Source organism: Ciconia boyciana, chromosome 1 (assembly GCF_034638445.1).
Source record: "Ciconia boyciana chromosome 1, ASM3463844v1, whole genome shotgun sequence".
NCBI classification, from domain to species: domain Eukaryota; kingdom Metazoa; phylum Chordata; class Aves; order Ciconiiformes; family Ciconiidae; genus Ciconia; species Ciconia boyciana.
Window position 1 is genome coordinate 183,147,394 of NC_132934.1, and position 23,264 is coordinate 183,170,657.

At 36.2% G+C, this 23,264-nt stretch overlaps 1 protein-coding gene across 1 annotated transcript in view; it reads right to left on the reverse strand.

The window, feature by feature from the left end:
- Nucleotides 1-3,203: 3,203 nt before the first annotated feature.
- The window catches only part of PCDH17 (protocadherin 17), an 87,904-nt gene continuing 67,843 nt past the window's right edge, over nucleotides 3,204-23,264 (reverse strand). Inside the window, exon 4 of the mRNA XM_072854193.1 lies at nucleotides 3,204-4,566. Coding sequence (XP_072710294.1) covers nucleotides 3,884-4,566 — 683 coding nt within the window. The 3' untranslated portion in view covers nucleotides 3,204-3,883. The remainder of the gene's footprint in view (nucleotides 4,567-23,264) is intronic.

The window sequence follows — 23,264 nt, forward strand, 5'->3', positions numbered from 1 at the left end:
GCAACACCACTATTAGTAATTGCTTTTTATTCGTAGTCCTCATTTTCCAGATAGGTCACATTAAACACAGCCATTAAACAATAGCGGTTGAGATAATCCATACAATGTATGCTGCTTTTGTTTGGTTTTTTGTGTCATTCACCAGTCATTGGTGCAACTTTGAGCCATATGGGGAGACAGGGGCTGATAAATGCGAATGCCAACCTGTATCACAACTGGGCCAGAGAAGTCAAAACCTTAATCAGGTTTCATTCAATTACACTTCAAATCAACAAATCTTGATAGCCAAAACTCCCATTTGAATTAATGCAATAATAATCACTGCCTGATGTCAAAAGAAAATAATTAAACAATAATGAGTGGGCGTATATTATGCTAGGCTTCAGACTCCTTCTTGACCTCAGCAATTCCCCTTCCATTGGACAGCAAGCAGCTTGAAAGTTTGTTTGAATGATGTATCTTGCTCTACTATGAGCAACGTTTGACCACCAGGGGTAACTTGGACTGGGAAACCTATATTCTCAAGTGGCAAATCACAGTTCAGGAGAATCTCTTTCCTGATAAATATGCCAAGAAAAAAAACAGAAAAAAAAGGTCTGATTTTGAGTCCTGATTTGATTGGTCAATTGTTTAAGGAAATCCCAGTTGCTGGTTTTCATTAATAAAAAAAAGATATAGAATGCCTTATTTGCTATTCACAGTGTACAGTACAATTTTATTTGTTACTTAACTTGCCTCCCTTAACTCCACCATTCTCTTTATAATCATGTGGCAGATATTGTCTTTCAGTCTTATAAAACATGTATGTAAGGAATGAGAGAAATAACTCATAAACTTTATCTTTCATTGTTGCTTCTTTCTCCAGTGTTGATAGTAGAGGTACCATGGAGAAAAAAACTTTTAAAATTCTTTTCTGTGTAGTACTTCCTTCACACACAATCATGTTAATTTTGACTGAACCAGCAAAACTCACATTGTATAAGCTCTGCTGGTTTATTGGTTCATTATGTATCCAGTGTAAATTGTGAAATAGATTTTTTAACCTGGGATATCCTTATTGGAAGCGGTATGCCAGAGATCTACAACACAAGGCAGTTGTCAGCCAAATTAAATAAAAGCAAGATTTCCTAAACTCTTCTATAAAGCTGTGAGTCATGAATTCTGAATTACCTCAGAGTGGTAAATAAATAATCACTACTAAATACAGATAATGTGTTAAACAGCTAAAGCTAGTAAATCACTAGTGACAGAGAGCCTTAAGGTAAATTCCTCTTACATTGGCACAGCCCTTTCTCAAAATGTTGTGGGTTTATGTCTTCAGAAACATACAATGAATTGTACAATTGGTTACTCAGTGTTAAAATCATTTATAAAATACACAAATCTCCATCACTTGACTGCATTTACATACTGGCTTAGATTTCGCTGAATAATGGATCTCACTGGCAGAGCTAAAGACTTGGTGCACAGACACTGAAGTGATGGGCACCACAGAAATACGTATAAGAGACTGATCAAACAATAAGAAATCCTCTCCACTATGGAATTTCAAGCTATCAAGCTATCAAGCAAAACCAATCTCGGGTCTCCTGGCCAAAAAAAAAAAAAATCATATAACACAGACAACACCACATTTTAGATACATAAATTGTCCAAAACATGGAGAGCAGCTTGATAAAACATGTACAAGATCCTTTTTTCACATGTAACTTCAGACTTTTTTAACTGGAGGAGCTAAAAGCAAACTGTCAGAATGGTTGTCTCCCAAAGACAATTCATTGTAGGACTGACTAGCTAAAATCACCATTTAACAGCAATCCCAACATCAAAACAGGCTGTTGGGTCAACTTTCTTTCTTGAACTGATGAAAACTATGGCTTTGTGGGATTTGAGATTGCCAACCTCTTTTATATATGTTTGTATAGTACAGATTAAGTTTAATAAACCAAATACACCATTTTTAAACAATGCGCCATAGTGGTATTTTCAACAGAGTATCTGAAGTATATAAGGGACAAATCCTGAGCTAAGCATTTTATTCTTATGGTTCTTCTTGTTCTGTGCAAGTTCATTTTGAATGTGGGCTGGTTTTTAACTTTCAGCTGAAAGCAATTTTGAATTTTTCAAATGCAATAAAAGCAACCTTAGAAAAAATAATAAAAAGTAGAAAGTATATCCCAAGTTATTCTGCAAATACTTTTCAGAACAAATGAAAACCAAGCTAAAAACACCCCCCCCCCCCAAATAAGCAGTGTATATCTAGAACTGCAGTAAGCAAATGCACATTCTAAGGAATCAGATAAAATACTGCCCATGGCACATTGGCACTGACATGTTTTTCAGCTCTATGAACAAAACTTTGAAAATGGTGGCATCTCTTAAGAAGTCAATCAAATATCCTACATTAAACAGGCTGGCTGCATGTGTTTGGGAAAAAAAAAAAAAAAACAAGGAGGTTCCAGATGTTGGTTCGAGTGTAATTTTTGTTATTAAACATGGGTTTGCAATAGAAGCTTCTACAAGGACTTGCACATAACCATGACTGATGGATGTATTTGTAGGCCGTTCAGTTAGCTCCATCAGCTCACTCAAACACATTTTGAACAGATTATGTACTGCAGTACTTCGTAGACCATACATTAAACAAGAGACTTTGCTCTGAGGCGCTGCTTCCCACAATCCATGGGGAAAAGGAAGCAGGAAAAAACAAAACTCATAGAGTTCGACAGCTACCGAGGCAACACTTGCCATTTACAATATAAGCCCAAATATTTTTGCAACACAACTATATATTAATTTAATAAAATACACAATATAGCTCTTATACACTCAACAATTTGGCTCATATGCACTGAATCTGCAATAAATCAATAAAAATATGTCATTTGATGTAAACACACTGAATCTTCTTACATTTGCACATTTAAATGATCATGTGATTTTTGTGGATGTCTAAGACATTTTCACTTTCCTGAGCTATTTTAGTGTCCACAAATGAATAAAAAAGTGTTAATAATGTTAATTTATTTTGTGTATTAATTACCTTTAAAGGTAACTATTTTTTTTCAAACTTTATTTTACTTCAGTGTTTTTAAAACTTACCTCTAACTATTTATAGTTTTGTTGGACACTAAAACGCTAAATAGATATTAAAATCTTTTTTTTGTTTTTTTATCAAGTGAATTAGCTTATGTGTGTGCAGGACAAGATGGACTATATCTTTTTACATTTAACCTTAATATGATATGAAGTGTTTTACTAATGATCAGGATATGTTTTGTTGAATAATGATCTGGAATGTTTTTTTTTGTTTTCTTGTTCTTTTTTTTTTTTTCATATTTGTGGCAGATAACTTTGTACATAAATGTTTACCACAAATGAATGTTAATGTTTGGTGTCGCTTGGACTACTACAAGAACTCTTTTTAGGACTTTCAGTAGAAGCCTGTGGTGACTGCTGGAAATCCACCACAGATCAGAATTATTCAACCCTGTTTTTCTTGGGGTTTATACGTAAACAGTAAAGTCAGCATCAGCTATTGAGGACAGTCTTAAGTATCAGACGTATTTCCATTCCACCTTTCTCACACCTTCCTATAAGATTGTCAAAATGGCACCGTCTTTCCTTCTTTCATTTTGTTCTTAGTGTATTTGACTCTGTCCTAATGAAAGTTTGGTCAAAATGAAACCAGTGTTATCTGTCAAAAAGAAAGAGCAGTGAAAAGAACATACTTGTGGGCACTTCAGATGTTCACTAAAAGCCTTAAAGCAGCATTGGTCTTCCTTCTTTCCTATAAATCTGTTACAACCAGGGGATTTATTTATTTATTTACTTTTAATCAGCAGAAGAGGAATGTAACTGCCAGCCTGTCCTTATTTTCCCCTCACTTTCTGACGGCCACAGGGTCGCTTCCCCGACAGTCCTGCAAGAGCTTGTCTATTTCTCTCACAACTTCCTCGGCATCCACCGACTCCCTGCCTAGATCCCGGGCTGAACGGTCTAACTGCTCCAGAACAGAGTCCATCTCACTCGAGTCTCGGCTCACTCGGGAATGCACATCTGCAAAGGCCCTAGCCATCTGATCTGATGCAATGAAGGGAGCGTCTTTTGACTGTTTACTAGGCGATAGATACTGACTGTCAGTTGACAAGTACTGGCTGCTTGGTTCAGCCAAGGCTCCTGATTTCACTTCACAACCATCCAGTGGTCCTTTTGTTGAGGTGCAAGGCTCGATGCATGTCTTGGTTGGGCTGCTCGAAGCTGAGGGAACCTCCTGAAGCAGAGGACTCAGGGCACGTTTGGCTTTTAAGTAAGGTTTAACATTGGCAATGAGAATAGTGTGCTCTCTCTTGTCTTTCCCAAATGTACAAAAAGTCTTTTTCCCAGTGGGATTCACAGTTTCGTATGTCTCAGTCTCAACATTAGCTTCAACTGTGGGTACAAAGAGATTTGTGCGATAATCTGCATTCTCAGCCTGACTGGCTGCAGGGAACTGTGGCATCCAACACCTGTCAGAATGACCAAGCACTCTGCATTCATCTGTGCAGTTAACACATTCTTCTTGCTCTGTAAAACAAAGAGGAAAGAGAAAAAACTCTCATTATAAGTGGATTTCTTTAAACTAATGGATAGGCTATGATCAACATGTGATGGGCTTACTTGACATCTGGTTTCTTAATTATGGAGAAAAAGAAGAAGCTATAATTAAAATATTTCAGAAGGATTGCATAAACCTGTTAGTTGAGACAATAGATTTATTTAACTCTGTTCTCTACGTATTAAAGCATTCACACAGCCCAATGGAAGTATAAAGGGGTCATTAGAGAATCATTCTCAGTGGAGTTGAGCTTCATCTGTAAACTAATCTGCTGTCGAAATCTGTTAGGCTTTGTTCTGTAAAACTCATCCTAGAAAAGAGTGAACAGTACTTAAGGAACTCAAAAGGCATTATCAGGATTAATTTTTCAAATCAAATAACTGAGCAATGACTGCCTTTCTGGAAATACAAACACTTCATAGAAATCAGCAAGCTGGCTTTTCATTTTTGTCACTTCCATTTCATTTATAATTGTTATGTTGTGTGACAGTCACAAAATAAAAAGGTTTTCTTAAAAAGCCTACTTTTCCTGCTGAGAACAGAGAACTAGAATTTTCCATCAGTATGCATTAAATATAAGCTTGTCAAAAAGTGCATATTGCAATTTTATTAGACATGAGTATGGATCATGTAATCAGTTTTCCCCTTTTTTGTTTTGGTGCAAGCAAGTGAAAATGGATTTGCTCAATACATACAATTTGGAAGAATGACAAACCGTGACACACTATTTGAACTGATAATGTATTCAGATAGGATTTCTATGTTCTTATTTCTTTCAAAAAATATAGCTAAATAAGATTTTTTTATTCAGTACATTTTTATAACATAAATTTTGATACTTCCTGTTCTACAATTCAAAGACATAAAGAAAACTTTCTGCTTTAAAAACCTTAGCTTGTCTGTCATTTTACACTAATAGAATACGTTTGGGCCACCATTTACCATTTTATAATTGTACACATGACTCTAACCCAATGTCAAGGATAAGGAAAATTCCAGAAATACCCCTTAAATCTGTTTTTTAGAAAAACACAACTCTGATTCAAGTTGCTTTCTCTTTCTTCTTCTTCTCAGTACTCTCTAGTCAATATTGATAGAATAAATCCTTTTATCATCTCTAGGTTTCAATCAGCTATAGACTGGTTTTTAGCTATTAAGCATTTTCTTCCACAAAATGGGCAGATAGGTTCAAATATTCATTTTATTTGAGGAATTTATTACTTACAAAATGCCTGGAATTCCAGTTAGACAAAAAACTATGAGTACACCTTTAAATGTAAGGATGAAACACACACAGAGACATGCACAATAGGTCTTCAGAAAAGCAGAACAAACTTGTTAACCCAAAGACAGGGAAAATTTAAGTGATCATCATCTTTCTAAATTAGAAAATAAATTCCTAGTAATCTTATAATATCACCACTAGATTCATGGACTGCAGAAACCTGAGAAAGAAGAAACATCTAAGGTGATCTATGAGAATCCAGTAGTGTAAACTTCTTTGACTGTTCACATTTCTAAAAAGACATTAATAAATGTGGCTTAAATTTAAATAAAATTGTGTTATGTCACAATGATCAGTTAAATCAGGGTGAGATAATTTACTCAGAACTGATACTTGCTAATGATACAGTTCTGTGAAAAAGTGTCATTCTGTATACATGCTCCCTTCCTTGAAGAGTTCAAAATCTAAGAGTGGTGTAAGCCCTAAAAAAATATCAAAAGCAAGAGAGAATAAGATACAGGAAAAGGAGAATACAGAGTGATTTTTGAGGAAAAGAATGTAACAGAAAGGCTTTAAATATAAAATTCAGAGAGGTGAGTCAGCCTCACCTCTGTGCCTGGTAAGATCATGGAACAGCTCTTCCTGGAAGATTTATCAAAACGTATGGAAGAGAGGGGAGGTGATTAAAGACAGACAACATGGCTTCACCAGCAGCAGATTGTGTCTGACTTATCTAGTGGCTTTCTACGATGGAGTGACTGCATCAGTGGACAAGGAAAGGGCTATGGATGTCACCTACTTAGACTTTTGTAAGGCCTTTGATACAGTCCCCTACAATATTCTTGCTGCTAAATTGGAGAGATATGGGTTTGATGGATGACTGTTAGATGGATAAGGAAATGGCTACATAGAAGCATGCAAAGAGTTGCAGTCAATTGCTCAGTGTCCAAGTCGAAACCAGTAATGAGTAGTGTCCCTCAAGGGTCCACACTGGGACCAACATTATTTAATATCTGCATCAATGACATAGACAGTGGGATTGAGTGCACCCTCAGCAAGTTTGCAGATCACACCAAGCTGAGTGGTGCAGTTGATTTGCTAGAGGAAAGGGATGCCATCCAGAGGGACCTTGACAGGCTTGAGGAGTGAGCCCATGTGAACCTCATGAAGTTCAACAAGGCCAAGTGCAAGGTCCTGCACCTGGGTCAGGGAAATCACCTATATCAATACAGACTGGCAGATGAATGGATTGAGAGCAGCCCTGTGGGGAAGGACTTGGGGATAATGGTGGATGAAAAACTGGACATGAGCCAGCAATGTGTGCTTGCAGCCCAGAAAGAAAATTGCATCCTGGGCTGCATAAACTGAAAGAGGGTAGATTTAGATTGTACATGAGGAAGAAACTCTTTATTATGAGGGTGGTGAGACACTGGAACAGGTTTCCCAGAGAAGTTTTGGATGCCCCATCACTGGAAGATTTAAAAGTCAGGTTGGATGGGGCTTTGAGCAACCTGATCTAGTGAAAGATATTCCTGCCCATGGCAGAGGGGTTGGACTAGATGACCTTTCAAGGTCCCTTCCAACCCAAACAATTCTATGATTCTATTACCTCCAGGGAAAAGTAAACTGCACGCTGGTTTTAGTGTAAAATAAAAATTAGAATTATCATAATGAATAGCAAGAGTAAAAGACAACTCTAACCCTGGGACTGTAACCCTGGGACTGATAGAACTGAGAAGAGTTTAAGGAAGAGATTTAAGTTTGCTATGTTTGATTTTACTTCACTTGAATCAGATGGCATTGGCGTGTGTAATCATAGAGACAACATATGTGGTGACAATTGCTTCATGAAAAGGGAGCCATACAAATAAAGGACATTGCTATACACCATTTATACACCATTGCTATCCACCCATTAGTTCACCTCCACTAAAGTTCTCTACATCTAGTTTTCCAGAGCTTCTACAACATCAGACAGCTGCTGCTTAAAACAGCCAAGTGAAACTGCTACTCTCTTTCAAAAAAAGGAAAACATAAAACTCCACAAAACAAACCAAATCAATATATTTTAAAAGGCACATGGGGCAAGAGCATTGGAGCGGAAGGTTCCAATCTCTAGCATGGGATGGGCAATAATTAATGCTAGCCACGTTTGATTATGTTTTATCACAGAAATCCAACAGAAATAAACAAACAAAAAAATGCCCCAAACCCAACTCTTTCAATGTTAATTCTAGAACTTTAGATTTTGCAAATGCTTGCTATTAATTAATTTTGTTCTTTTTCTCTGCCTCTTCATCCTACAGAGTAGATTTGTGGCAAGCTCAGCCTCTAGCTTTAAAAATGGAGCTATATATTAAGGAGAAATAATAGGTGTTTTGTTTAGGATTTTTTCTAACCATATCTAAAATTATTTTTCTCTTATATGGAATTCATTACAATGATGAGTAGAAGTTTTCCGGCACTTTTCACCTAAGCAATTAATCAGTTTTCCAACTAACTGTTTTATTTTGTAAACTTAACTATCCTTTGTATGAATTTTTGTAAATAGTTTTGGTCCCTTTTTAACAAAAGATGAAAAAACCATGCTGCATGTTCGCTACCATAAAATTCTCAGAACTGCACAATCAATGGACCAACACTTCTCTCTGCTTCTCTCTCTCTTTTCATTTATTCCATGAAAGCAGGGCTCTTCTTTGCTCCTTTCTTTCTCACAGAAAAAAAAGTAGCACTTCCTGTAAAACTTTCTAACCATATTTAATGTGTCAAGAGCTCATAGTATACTGGGAGACCATCAGTGAACACAATTGGGAAGATTTTAGTACATTACAGCCTATTTCATTAAGCCACAAAAAGACCCTCTGTAGAAGGGAAACTCTTCCTGCCTTTCAGGTGGTAGTTCTGTGTCAGATTATCTTAAAATACATTAAATAAATGTTCATATATTTATATACAATTTTCTGCTATCTACATTGACAACATACATATATACATATGAAATATACACCTGGGAAATCCTATTCTAACACTGTCTCTTGTTCTAAAACTTGACTGAACTGTATTTGTTTTAAAAAAATTAATAAAATTATTCCCTGAATTGAGATTGAAATGAACAAACTTCAGATGAAAAGTAAAGATCAGAGGAGTTCTCAGCCACTGGAAATAAGTTAACTACACTAGGTATTCAGTGCTGTACCGAAAACTATGCTTTGAGATTTTCAACACTGATGAGGTTAATTTTGTTATAAACAATTTATGTTCTAAGGTTTTAAATTCTTAGCTCTGATGTGTGTGCGTACACATACACTGGGTATGAAGATAACTCTTACACAGTATTTACATTATTCATTACTGCCAATAAAAATACAAAGTTTGCTGGCTATCTCTAAGTAAAAGAGATATATATCATATAGCATATACGAGTTATATATATTGCATGCCATATCTTCCTTCCCCTTCTCATTTCCTGCATTTGCTAAAGCAGTTTTTATACTTGCATTCATACTCACAGTATCGACTAACTTTCCATTTCTGCTCCCTGGGCATCCTAGCAGTGACTGAATTAAATATGAAGCCAAAAAAGAAGAAGAAACAAATACTGAATGACCTTGAAGTGAAAACCACCTGCATTGCATGAGCTTTGGTGCTCTAGTCTTGAAAATCTGTGTCTTTTCACTTCACTCTTTTATGTCACATCATAGGAAACGGATTTTGAGTATTGATTCTCATACATTATAAGCTGCTCATCTCACTATTAGCTTGTAATTTTGACTGCTACAGCTAGCAGACAGTGAAGGAAATCGAACAGGCACTTTTGTACTAGCAGCAGAAACTATAAACATGAAGTGAACTATCACCACCAAGGGCCAAATTACTATATATGAGAAAATAGAATCAATTTAAAGGTAAATATATAAATATATATATGTAAAATAGGTCATACACTGTGCTGTACAGCAAGATGTGCTGATAGATCGATATGCACCATCGGTGTTTATATTTGTCTCCCTCCTGTTGAAAATAAACCCCTAACAGTGCAAGTGTGTACAATAAACAGAAGCAGCCTAGAGGTTTTCCTAACTCTCTGGAGCTTTAAGGGTAAACAATCAGAAGTGGTTTATGCACTTAGTGGAGAACATACACTAAAATAGAACTGCTAAATTATCAGCTGTAGAAAGAAAAGGAAACAAGCCATCTGGAAACAACAGTCACCTAGATAGGAAATGTATACTGGATAGAAATTTAAGATGGTGTAGGATGAAAATTATGTTGGCAACATATAAAATGCAATGCAAGGTATGTATTTTGGTGCAGCATAAGACATATCTTATATATTTTATTCTATATCACCAGAGGAGCTATATTTAACATCTGCCTTCTGTAGCAAGCTTAAAGCAAAAGATATTTTTATTGTGTTATCTTTAATTTCCTACGCTTTCCTCATAAATATTGTGAACAGAATTAAATATGGGTACTGATTTACCCTAAGTATATTGCATTATAAAGTTAATTAATTAATGCTTTAGATAGCTAGCTCCTTTCAATGGCTAAAACTGACATATCTTAGTTTGACTCACTAATTACATGAAATTTGCATAATGATAACAAAGAAGAAACTCGAGAATTTTTTTTTTTAAACACTGACTCAACGTGGCCAAACCAAGTTAATAAATACAATTTTTTTCTACTTTAATTGGACTCTAATTATTTAAATTACACATACACACACAAAGCAGAAAAGCAAATGAAAAGTAAACAATCCATGTAAATAAAACATCAGCATACAAACATTTTCAAGAAATATTTCATGTGCTATGTTTGTAAGATGAAGAACACTATACTCTGTATCGAAGTACTCCATATAATGTAATAGTAAATGTCCAGCCTTGTGTATGTATATTCACATATATTTAAAGTCTGATTTCCCCTGTACACAAGCCTGGACGTATACCTAGACCTAGACCTATACAATCATATTTCTCCCAAAACCTGTAAATGATGTTATCAGATTGTATTTGAAGTTCAACAAGACAGACAGAGTTCGGATCATTATAATTTATAAAATTTGACCTTGTAAATGGTCATTCAAGTGCATTCTTTTCTAAGAACTTTTTACTCACAAAATATAAAAAAAGGTAGCTTTGTGTTACCGTATGTTCATCAATGAAGGCTAAATAAGAATATGGCTAGATAAGTACATGAATAACACTGAATATTTTAAAATGTCAGGAGCTTTTGTTATTTTTTCATTGTCCTAGGAAATGCTAGCCTATCTTTCAGATATCTTACTTATTTACTAGTTTTTTCTCTTTCAACAGGTGACACCTAGTTTATACTATCACATAAACACCTCCTTCTAACTGACTTTTTTTCTTCTTCTTTTCTATAAATATGGAAGCTAAAAAATAATCATTAATTGTCAGGGATGGCTCATTGACTGAGTCAGTTGCCTGGAATGGCTATCAACTAACAACTCCAAATGAAAAATACACTGGAGGACCCATTCCAAAATGTATGTCGTCTTCTTTTTTGAAGCATGCAGTTTCACACTGTTGACACGATCTACCTTCACTCTTGAAATGCTCTATTCTTCATTGCATTACAGAGTGAACAGTAACGCACATGTTTTTTGACCTTTATTTCACATTACAAAGAAAAAGGTCTGCATTTGAATGCATGCATAGAGTTCACACTGACTTCCCTAGGAGATAGATTCATTTCACTCTTGGAGTTGTGAATTTGTGTTCATTATTGAAAATATTTCCATTTAGAATTCACTCAATAATGAAACAAGGTGTAAAATCCTCTCTAGTTTATATTTCTCTGGTCTAACCACAAACACAATAAGTAAAAAAACCCACCAGTACTTGCTTTAGACTAATACAATAAGGTATGTTTATGTATTTTAATACCTTGAATAGATATGAAAGATCTGTATTTTCTGTATATATGTGTAAACAGATGGACAATAAATGGCATCTAATGTCTAATAGAGAATATAAATAACTCTGCCTTTCAGAACTTCAGTAATTCCTGTAATATGACCAGAAAACCTCACAGAATTGATATGAAAGGTTGTCTTACTTTTCTATTTGAGACATGCAATTGCCTTTAGTAAAGAAGTGAAAAGACTATAAGTAGGTATTTATTACAGGAGAAAAATAATGGGCTGCTTTGACATATCCTAAACACTGGGGCTATATGACACTTCTGATGAGAACAATCAGCTAAAGTACTACTTCTGTGGTTGGATTCCTGTTTAATTACAATTGATTTTGACATAAATGAGCAGAGGTAAACAAATACTTCTATACACATGCTTGCTGTTATTAAACAGAGCTGTCTCCAATCTGAGTATTTATATTGGCTTGTCTGTTTAAAGGCTCCTTTCAGTTAGGCAAAGCAATTATGTAGCTCAGATTAGCAAAATGACTGGCAGTAAAATGAGAATGGACTGCCACTTTTTTAAACCTCTTGGATCTCGTGGTCTTTTCCTGATATAACTACAGGCTTCTGAGGTCTATAATGCTTACACAGTTTCCCCGTTGTTGGTTGTTGGGTTTTTGTTTGGGGTTTTTTGTTTGTTTTCTTGTTTTCTGGACACAGGATAAAGAGAATATATTTTCTATATTGACATGGTGTAAAACACTTCAAAAGCAATAAAAAGATGGTGGGCCTATGGATTTAATTCTAGTTTACATTTGTCCCAAACCATAAATATTGGAGGAATATTTCAGGATTACATGGAGCACTACAGAATATTTAACATTTTTCTTACGGAAGTATGCTTTAAATTCATGCTTACGATTTAATGGCAATCACATATTTTTATTTAAAGACAGCATAAGAGCAAGAAAACATTTCTGTTACCTGAAAATTTTCCATCCTCACAGCGGGCTGGTCCACAGATCCCAACAATGGGTCTTTGGCCTCTGCCTTGCTGTTCTGGAGGCAAATCAGACCTGTGAGTCACAGACAGGGATAGGCTCTGCTTCCAAAATTCACAACAACATCAAAACTTCCACAGCAGAAAAATAATTTCTATCTGTGGCCCAGGCACAGCTCACAGCCCTTGAAATTTTTCACTATGTTTCTCAAAGGTACAAACACAAAGATTATAGTTGGCAGTGAACTGAAAAACTCTGACTAGTAAGTGTGTCTCATTTCTTCCTATCAGAGGAGAAAGAGGAGAAGCTGAGAATGGACACCCAGTTTCAGTTTCCAATGTTTGCCTGTAAGTCAGACTGACACCTACTCTAATTTGCAGTAAAAAGACCATACGACAGTCATTAAAAGATATTTTTGCCTCTTCCCCATCCCACCATAAAAAACTCTTCCTAGCCCAGGGCTGCAGGGAGGAAACATACAAGGGCTAGCTATGCCAGCCCTGCACTTAGCTGAGAAGCTACAGGGAAATTTTAGTAATCTGTCAAATTCATACTTTTAAACAGTAAATCTTTGTTGTAGAGCCCAAAAGCCATTTCCTGGAAAAGAAGAGGAACAAAACTGCAGTAATTAACAGAAGAGAACGGGCTTGTGGATCTGTTAGAAAGAACATTTTTAATATAACACATTTTCCTACTCTTGATCAAGGCAGTTCCACAGATTTTACAGTGGGATTGTTTCAGTACTGGCACCTAAAAATGCAATGACTCTTAAATCTGAAACCTAACTGAATTTGTGTAATCGTTTGCAGAATTTGCATGATATTCACATGCTTTTTTACTAACTTAATTGTGAGCTAGTCATAATCATGACATCAATAATTTCCATATCTAATTTGTAATATTTAGTAAATACTAACACTGTATATTGTACTGTGGCAATGTTTAGGAATCCAGTCATTAACCAGGTCCATTGTGAGGCATCCTATACAAATATTAATAGATTGTACAGTTAGAGACAGGAGGTAATGAGTGATTATGACTAACAAAAGCAATGAATGGGAAGGAAAGACAACATTAATGAAAATATAATCATGCTGTTGACATTTCCTGAAAATACCGATATAAAAGCTCCATAATTTAAAGAAGCTATCCCCATCTGTCACACCGTCAAGCCACCAACGATTAGCTATATATTACACCACTGAGCCTTCCTCACCGGTTGCTAATTATCTCAGTATACAAATCTTTAATTAGAAGGCACCAACCTTTTTGCTTTGTAAGCTTGTCTCAAATTTGGATATGACAACTTGTTTACAGACATTGATTGATGAGGGTGCCACTGAGGAGAGAGACATGACAGGCTTCTGAAGAAATCTGTTTCTATGTCCTTTTGATGTCTCTGTTTACATCCTGACTATAGGTAGACTATCTTGAATGGAAGTCTGTCAGGTTCTGTGTCGGAATGTGATTTTGTCCAAAACAGAATCAATGCAGTAAAGCTTTTCAAATGCTGTTTTCCTTTACAAAGTCTCACAAAAAATGACTAAAGGCTATATGGATGCTGAACCATTCAAAATCTGGCCACTTTGGTGAAAGAGAGTAGTTTCCTCCACATTCCCGCCAGCATTCCTGGACTTACATTCAAAATCTCCTTTACTAGACTTAATGAGACCATGTCTGTTTTACACCGATAGATGGAAAAGCCCACTGGGTATCAGTCTATGTTTCAAAAGGTTGATGTCGTATATGGGTCATATACTTTGGACTTCATGGGAGATACAATGCATCTGACAGAACAGGAGGAAGAACATTTTTCATGATGCTGCTCTCAGAAAAACCCTGAAGTCCAGGCATCTTAAGGAACTCTCACTTGGACATACAGATACAGAAATATCTTCTTAGGAAAAAAGAAATTATTTAAGAGTTTCATATAGAGTCTCCCCTATGCTATGATAAGTAACATATTCATTATTGTTTGATTAGATGGTGCCCTAGACTATTGTTTAGCAGATTGCTGGTGTTGTGTTTTATTACCACCTTCAAAGGAGATTTGCAGAATGGGATTACCCTTATGCCAATTTATGAAGCACCTGCATTCTCTTAGGAATTTGAGTTTCATAATGCTATCCTTACTTAGCTTTCTGCCTGGATAGTGCTCCAATTAGATCAGTCAGAAAGAATAAATAGGATGGCTTTTTCAAATCTGACTCTCTAAATGTAACTAGTTTGGCAAAAAGAATTGTACATGTAAAGAGATTCAATACCATATTTTCAGGTTCTCCATGACCTGTAAATAAATTTCTGAAAGACACTTACTGAAGATGACTTCAGAATATTCACATCTTCCTTTCCCCAGATCCTTCATCAACAACCTTAAGTTCCAGATCACTTTCTTATACTTCAAGGATCGAGGACATTATAGATATTAACAACATTAATACAGAAAATCTCTCCTGCTAGTTACTTTTATTTGCAGCAGCTGAGCTGTTCAACTGAGAGTCACCTTTTTACTTGTCATCTTTCCATTTGTTATAGCTTCAATGTTTGTACTGATGTCGGAGTACTGTGATGTGACAAAACATCTCTTTAACAAAAATTGGTAATTTGGGAACTATTTCCAAATATGTTGTCATTATGTGTTCATTGTTTTCACTAATGTCTTCACTTCTTAAGCCTGCTAACTGTTAGAAGCTATTTTTCTGGTCTCTAGCAACCCCTCATCTGAGCCATGTTCTTATAAAAAGTGTATTTTAGTCTGGGAGATAGACTTGAAGGCTAGTTGCAAACATCACTGCCAAGTAAGATGCAGTCAGGGTAATTTCTCTTAGCTGTGCCCTCAGCTTACTTATCTGAACACCCTACAAAGGAAATCCAACATTGAGGCATTAGATAAGTTAAACACTGTTCTGGCAAAGCAAGTAAAAGATGCAGCTGCTACATTTAAAGCTGCTGAAGGATTCAGAATATGTCAGTCAGTGTCAATGTATTGACTTCCTTTAAGAAAATCTTTACTCTGTAGAGGTGATGAAGATACTAAATCCCTAGAAATGGGGCAGACATGCTATAAAATACAGTTAAACCTATTCTAGACATGGATCACAATCAACTTTCTTGAGGTATTGAAAGAGACCTTTTTGTTTACTGGAACTTATCCCTATAATATTTACTTGATTTAGAGATTCATGTATGCTTTCTACCATGACTTGATTTTAATGGGTCCCCCTGCTCCCAGCCTTTTTGTTCTATTGGGAAGAAAAGGCAAAAGACCTGTACAGTTATTATTGGCTTGAATTCTTAGTATCACAGATAATGGGAATCAGAGAAAACTGAGCCCCAGTATCTACTGCATGGTTTTTCAAAAACAGCCTCTGGGTTTCCTAATAAAAATGTAGCTTTGCTTTGTTTTTCTTTAAGAAAAAGAATTGCTTTAATTCCCAAGGAGACAAAATTGTGTGTGAAGCACCATATCTGAAAGCAAGGCAAATTCTGTAAGGAATTAAGGTAAGAAAAAATTGCCTTACGGGAAGAAAAATCAAACTTTTTTTAAGTCCACCTGTTACAGCACATGCATGGTATGCATCCCACTTCTCAGGTATCTAAGACACAGTTTAGCAGAGCTCTAAACTTATTTGTAAGCTCTTAAGTGACTCTCTGCAGTTCCAGCTGAAGATGGATACAAGGCAGCTAATTTGCTACCACCAAGGGAAAATGTTATAACATAAAAACATTCCCTCCCTTAGCTTCAAAACTGTCGAGTGCCTAGGGAGCCCGACTATTTGTAGAGTTGATACTATGCATATGCTTCCTCTGTAACTGTTACATGCATACATCTGGCATCTGTCTCTGTGTTAAACAGACTTAATTGTCCCTACTATTACTATGTAAAAACCCTCTAACCTAGATGGTTAATGCAAAAGAAATAAATGAAAGGATATATGTGATTTTTGTAGAATTATTTTTGCATTATTGGCGAAGTATGCAAAGAGCTCTGCACTATGGCTATCAGCAAAATATTTTAGCTCTGTCTTCTGAATAACTTTAAATAGAGATTATACTCTTTTCTTAGCATGACATTTGGCACTTTGTACAGCCTCTTAATCAAATGGGGTTGCTTTAGCTGGAATCCCTTTTTCCATTTATTCTCCTTTTTTTTTTTTTTTCTTGATTGTTGATCTTCCCTTTTTTATCTACATCAGACTTCAGAGCATTTAATCATTTGCCAGACATAGCTGGACTGATTCTGAAGATATCTCATTTCTTTTTTTTAGGTGATGTTAGGGGGATTCTACATGTTAGTACATTATTCAGCTCACTGTTGCCAGCAAAGTCAAGACTCAGGCAAAGCACTTGATTTCAGATTTCAATATATTTTTAAAAGATCAAAGAGCATGGCAAATCTTGTTCTTTGGTTAGGCAGACCATGCAGAACAGTAATACTCTAAGAGATGGAGGTAGCTGCATAGAACTAATACTAAATTGAAGGCCTTTTGAAGTTATTTTAACCTTTGTGTCAATGTTCAACTCAAAACCCTCAGCAATGTAAAAAATATGCTTCTAATTGGGAAAACACACAGAAATGAGTTCTTCCTGTAAACTAAGGTAAAAAAATGCTGGTGATTTGACATAGGACATCATTCATGGTAGCAAAATGAAATATGCTCAAGGTGCTTCTTTTACTAAGATTTATTTCTTTGAGCAAGACTATAAAGCATAGTCTTTCCTAAGGCAACTGTACCTGCCTAATTCTATTTAGGATTCAGGGAAAAGGTATTCCTACAGCTGAGGTCTTCTGAAGAGCCTGATTTCCTCCTACCATGTGCACTAAATCCTAGTGAGCAGGAAGACAGGCCATAGTTTTTTCACCCCTCCTGTTTAAGCTTTATTGTCATGCAACAAGGAAGCAAACCAGAGAGAGCTTCCAACTAATCTGCTATTTAAGGGAGAGTTCTTGTCAATCAAGGGACGGAAAAAAAAAAAACAGGAAGTAGACTCAGACGTTGAATATTAGTTTCATCAGAAGCCTACCAGCAGGTACAAGAGAGAGAATAATTTCATTCAAGAAACAGAGGTAGTCACATAATCTAATTTCTGACACTTAAAATTAGGCTAGAATTCTTATGCTGTCTCTAGAGGCAATGGAGAAGGATGGATTCAAAGAGCCATTGAGAATGTTGGTGATGATAGGCTCCAGATCTAAAACACTTCCGACCTATCTTAAGCCTACCTATCTCTTCCTACCTACCCTAGGCCTACCTGTCTTCACTGAATGTGCATGGAGTTGATGTCCTGAAGTTATCTAACTCTGTGTTACACAAACATACCCATTAGTCTGTTTTTTCTATTAGCTGTCTTAAGCTTTTCAGCACTCAGAAAATTGACTGTTTTGAGTTTAAGGGCCCAATATTCCCTAATTTAATGTAGATGGGATTTAGGTGTGTAACTGAGCATCGTGAGTCCCCTTTTCCAAGATGTGCTCCTAATGCACATTGTCCTCCCATTGGTAGAAAAATTGTCCCCTTGCAAACTAATAACTTAGTGATTACATGCACATATAACTCCTGGGATTTCCACAGAATATTCATTCAGTATCTAGCCAGATCAAGATTCCTGGTATTTTTCCACTGAGCTATTTTCTTGCAAAAGTAAAGCAACTTTCCTTCTCCCCTACTACTGTGCTACCATGCTTAAACCAAACTACTACTTTTTTTACACAATTAAAATTTGTGTCAAAGTGCTACATTTTGAATGCCTGAAGGAACACATTGGGATTTGCTGCTCTTCATTGAGGTAAATTGTAGCTCATCCACTCCCTTCTTGCAGCTGCAGCTCTGGCTCCAACTAAGTTATTGTCAGAACCATAGGAGGAAGTGGCTTTTCTGATGTATAGGTGTTGCCACCTTTACACTAGCAAGATGTTTGACATGGTGTGAAGTGGCTTTTTTAAAAATTTAATTAATTTTTTTATTTTTATTTCATTTCCAGAAATTTAACAAGAAAAATCCAGATCAACTGAGCAAGTTGGCACCTTAGGTATGACCAGAACATCATCCTAGATCCTGCTAGAATTTAGAGGCAGAGGCAGATGAGAGCCAACGTCCTTCTTGCCAACTCTTCTGTCCAGCCATACCTTGCTTTTGCAGTCCAGGCTCTGTTGGCTCACAGATCTAGCTGAATCCTAAACACAGCAGAGTACTGGATACCTTGCAAAGTTGCTAAATTCCAATTTTCCCTTTCATCTACAGTTCAAGCCTACAGATCTTCTGTAAATATTACCAAAGCATATGTTGAGCTTTTGCTTAACTAGGAAAATAAAAGGAAGGGAGCTTCATGAATCATAGCCCATATTTGTGTACCAGATTTTTTATGCCTACCTGCCCATCCTGAGAGTGCAGAATAGCTAGCCTTGGATTTTGGAGTTTGACTTTAAGTTATCTGAGATGCCCCAAAGTAAATCATAGTATGTCACTTCTCTCCTTTCCAAGGACAAAATAAAATTTATTGATATAGAGCAGCATACCCAGAATTCCCACCAGTTACTGATTCCATTCTCAGAAACAATTCTGATCTCAAAATTCTTATTTTAAAGGTTGAGTAGGACTGGGCTCTTCCATTCATTAAGTCTGTGGCTTTCAACATCGACCTAAATATTCCTTCTTTAAATAAATTCTCAGTTTAAATTTGGCATGTGCTTTTTGATTCAGCAATGTTGAATTGGTATTTCTCAGAGAGTCATACTGGGACGATAAACAGCTGTCAACAACTTTGTTCATAAAACATCAATCACAGTCCTCTGAAAAGCTGACACACTTATTTAGCAGTTAATTTTTCTTTAAACATAATCAAGTGTAAGACCAATGATGGTAATCCTGTAGAGTGCATCTGCATTATCAAATGCTCCTGTGATATATTACCACAGCTACATTTAGTCACTACAGCCTACTGGTCTACATGATGTACAACTAAATTCAATTGCAGCTTGATGTTACAAACTGCCTTCAACATTTTCATCCGCAGTTCATTGCACCTGCATAACTTCAAGAAGTATTTCAGAGCCATACTGGACAGAGTAGTAAGGCTAATATTCACAACATATATTGGGATACAACATATAGTGGGGTAGATATTTTCAGTTTTAGAGCATGCTTTTTTCAGTAGAAAAAAGCTAAGGGCTACTAAAAAGAAAATAATAATAAAAATTATATGAAAAAATATTTTAAAAGCATGGGGAAATAAAGAGCAATTCTTTAAAGGTTAACCACTCTGAATAAAAATAAGTTATTATGTAAGTCTGATTTTCAAGTCAAAAAAAACAAAAGAGAAGAAAAAATATATCAAATCTAAATGTTTATATAAAATGTCTTCCCTAAAGTTCCCTAGGATTAATTCATTAGAAAGTAATTTGTTTGCAATCTTTCTTTGAAAAATTCATATCTAAAGTAATATAATTATTTTGCTTACTGTGAGAATCTGTTTTATAAAACAACCAGCAAATGTTATCCTTGAATATAATTGCCTATTTAATTTCAAACAGGTAATCAAAATGGAGTAAAAACACAGAATAAAGCATTTTACACAGAGAGGGATATGTATGTTTCCATCACTTTTTATTTTCTACTTTTGGAGAGGAAAATACAGCATTTTCTATAAGCTTTCAGTGTCACAGTTAGCCTGCTCTATGATGACAACATGCATCTTTGATGACATGGATGAATACATCTAAAATTCAAGTCTTCCTTCTAGCAAAACTGTAATCCTGTACAGAAGGTCAATGACAATCTGCCTATTAAGGCCAACTCTTTGTAAGTAGGAAGCAGCATTTTCTTGTTAGGATTGTTCTCTCTGCTTTGCTATCTGATTTCTGCAGGGACATGCATCTATTTACCACACTAAATCCTGTTGTTCATCTTTTGCGTCTAACATATTCTTTGCTCATTTCCTAGAGGTAGACGAACAGAACTGGCGTTATTGTTAGCAATCTCCAAAGACACAGTCAATGCAGATCTAGCTAATCCCTTCCTACTTATTAATCAGCAATCAGTGTCTGTCAATAGGATTTGGGAATCCCAAAAGACAATGTTTAAAGGGAAGGGTTAAATTCAGCTTGTTTAATGACATTCTCTGTTCCTGGGATCATTCCTCATATTCATGGAATCTGTTCCATGGAGGGACCTAAGGTTGCCAATTAAAATAAATTAAAATAGATGGACAGCCATCCGAGTGAATGAGATAGCTGTCATGATCTGAAGTAACTTTATTAATGGTGAGAAGCTATGTTGGTACAGAGAGTTCTTTTAATCTGCTCCAAAGGCCCACATATTCCTTGCAGAAAGTTGCTTTTGGAAGGTATCACCTCTAGAGCTAAGCTCCCTGAGAAGCGATCATATTAACAGAAACCTGCTGGGGTACTTGATTTAACATTAAAGTGAATTTATCAGCTACTCCCAACTTTTTGAGAGACTAATTGAATTATCAAAGGCTGCAATGGGGAATGTAAAGCCTTCTGAGAACAGATCTGTAATATAGTTAAAATCCTTAACTCGTGCCATGTGATTATCTTAAAATGTAGTAATAGCCTGTAGTAATAGCCTGGGTAAAACACACCCGAATTTAAGATTTCTTTTGCCTGTCTAAAGCCTCTCTCTACCCACCAAAGTTATGGGAAATGTCAAGCGTTTGGCACAGGAAAAAGACAAAATTATTTTAAAACATCTTATTTATTCTGTGTCCTCTTTCAATGTCTTCAGGCGTGCTGGGTGCTCACTAGGATAAGTTCTATCAAATTTGTTGTTCAACTTTTTACAGTATATGTTTTAAGCTTTCACTTTTTATAGGCTTTCAGAAAGAATATACAATTCCCCTCATTTTCAATGGGATCACACATGATTAAAATCAAACATGAATGCATCATCTTCCTGAACTAGGGCATATAATAGTGACAGAAAAGTTGCTATTAGTGCAGACATTAATGCCATCTGTGAAAATTCAACCTTGCCCAAAATTTTGCAAGATAATTATCTGACAATTTATTTTTAGTTTTTAGTTGCATCTCTGTGATGTACACACAGGTTTGGAATTGTAGAGCAGATCCTGGTAAAAGAAACTAGTGAATTGGGGGCAGGTGAGTCTGGCAAAGTTACAGGACAAAAGCAGTTTATTGGATCCCACTGACACTTTGTCAGAGATCACCTTCATATACATACAGAAACAGAGATATTTACAAGGATACTGTTGAATCTATATTATTGCGCTGGTTTTGGCTGGGATAGAGTTAATTTTTTCCACAGTATCTAGTATGGGACTGTGTTTTGGATCTGTGCTGAAAACAGTGTTGGTAATACAGGGATGTTTCAGTTACTGCTGAGCAGTGCTTACACACAGTCAAGGCCTTTTCTGCTTCTCACCCCACCCCACCAGCGAGTAGGCTGGGGGTGTGCAAGAAGTTGGGAGGGGACACAGCTGGGACAGCTGACCCCAACTGACCAAAGGGCTATTCCATACCATATGACATCATGCTCAGTATATAAAGCTGGGGAAGAAGAAAGAAGGGGGGGGGGGGGTGCGCTTGGGGTGATGGTGTTTGTCTTCCCAAGTAACTGCTACATGTGATGGAGCCCTGCTTTCCTGGAGATGGCTGAACATCTGCCTGCCCATGGGAAGTAGTGAATGAGTTCCTTGTTTTTCTTTGCTTGCATGCGTGGCTTTTGCTTTAGCTGTCTTTGTCTTAACCCATGAGTTTTCTCACTTTTACCCTTACGATTCTCTCCCCCATCCCACTGTGGGGGGAGTGAGTGAGCAGCTGTGTGGGGCTCAGTTGCTGGCTAGGGTTAAACCACAACAATTACAGAGACAAAGCTGTGTCTACAATACATACATTTTCATACATTTGTCACACAAATGTATGAAAAGTACTAATTACTCTCTTAACAATTATAAAAGTAATTATAAAAGTACAAAAAAAAAAGCCATATTAAAATTGAAAGTATGAGAGTAAAGCTTGCAAGACTTGCATGACAGTACAAAAGATACAAGACTAGCTTTGACGCTTTAAACCTCCTATGCTGCAATCAAGTGCAGTGACAACAAGCTGGAGGTGTTCACTGCATGAAGAGGTGAAAAGAGGTGATTGTAAGAAGTGTGAAGACAATTCTATATCCATAATGTATTCATACCAGAGTGCAAGGACATCTGTTAAAATGCTTTCTTGTAACAAGCAGCTTTAGAGATACTTGAGTAAAAGCAGGTAAAGAATCACAAATAGAGGATAATTTAACAAGATGCTATAAGGCATTAGAAAGGAAAAATGTATCCTGTCCCATGAATACAGCTGGTGATAATTGTGAGTAATTAATAATTATACCAAGAACCACCTGCTTATCTCTCATGCACAGAGCAAAATCTGTAGCATTCTTAAAACATGCGGGTGTTGTTTGCATTTTCCCTTTCTCTTATGGAGACCTCCCAGAGGCATGCAGAATCCATTGCTCAGTGACATGGACCTGTGAGTAGATCAGGAGAAGCTGAGGAGCTATTAGTTGTCTCTAATTCATTCTTCTAA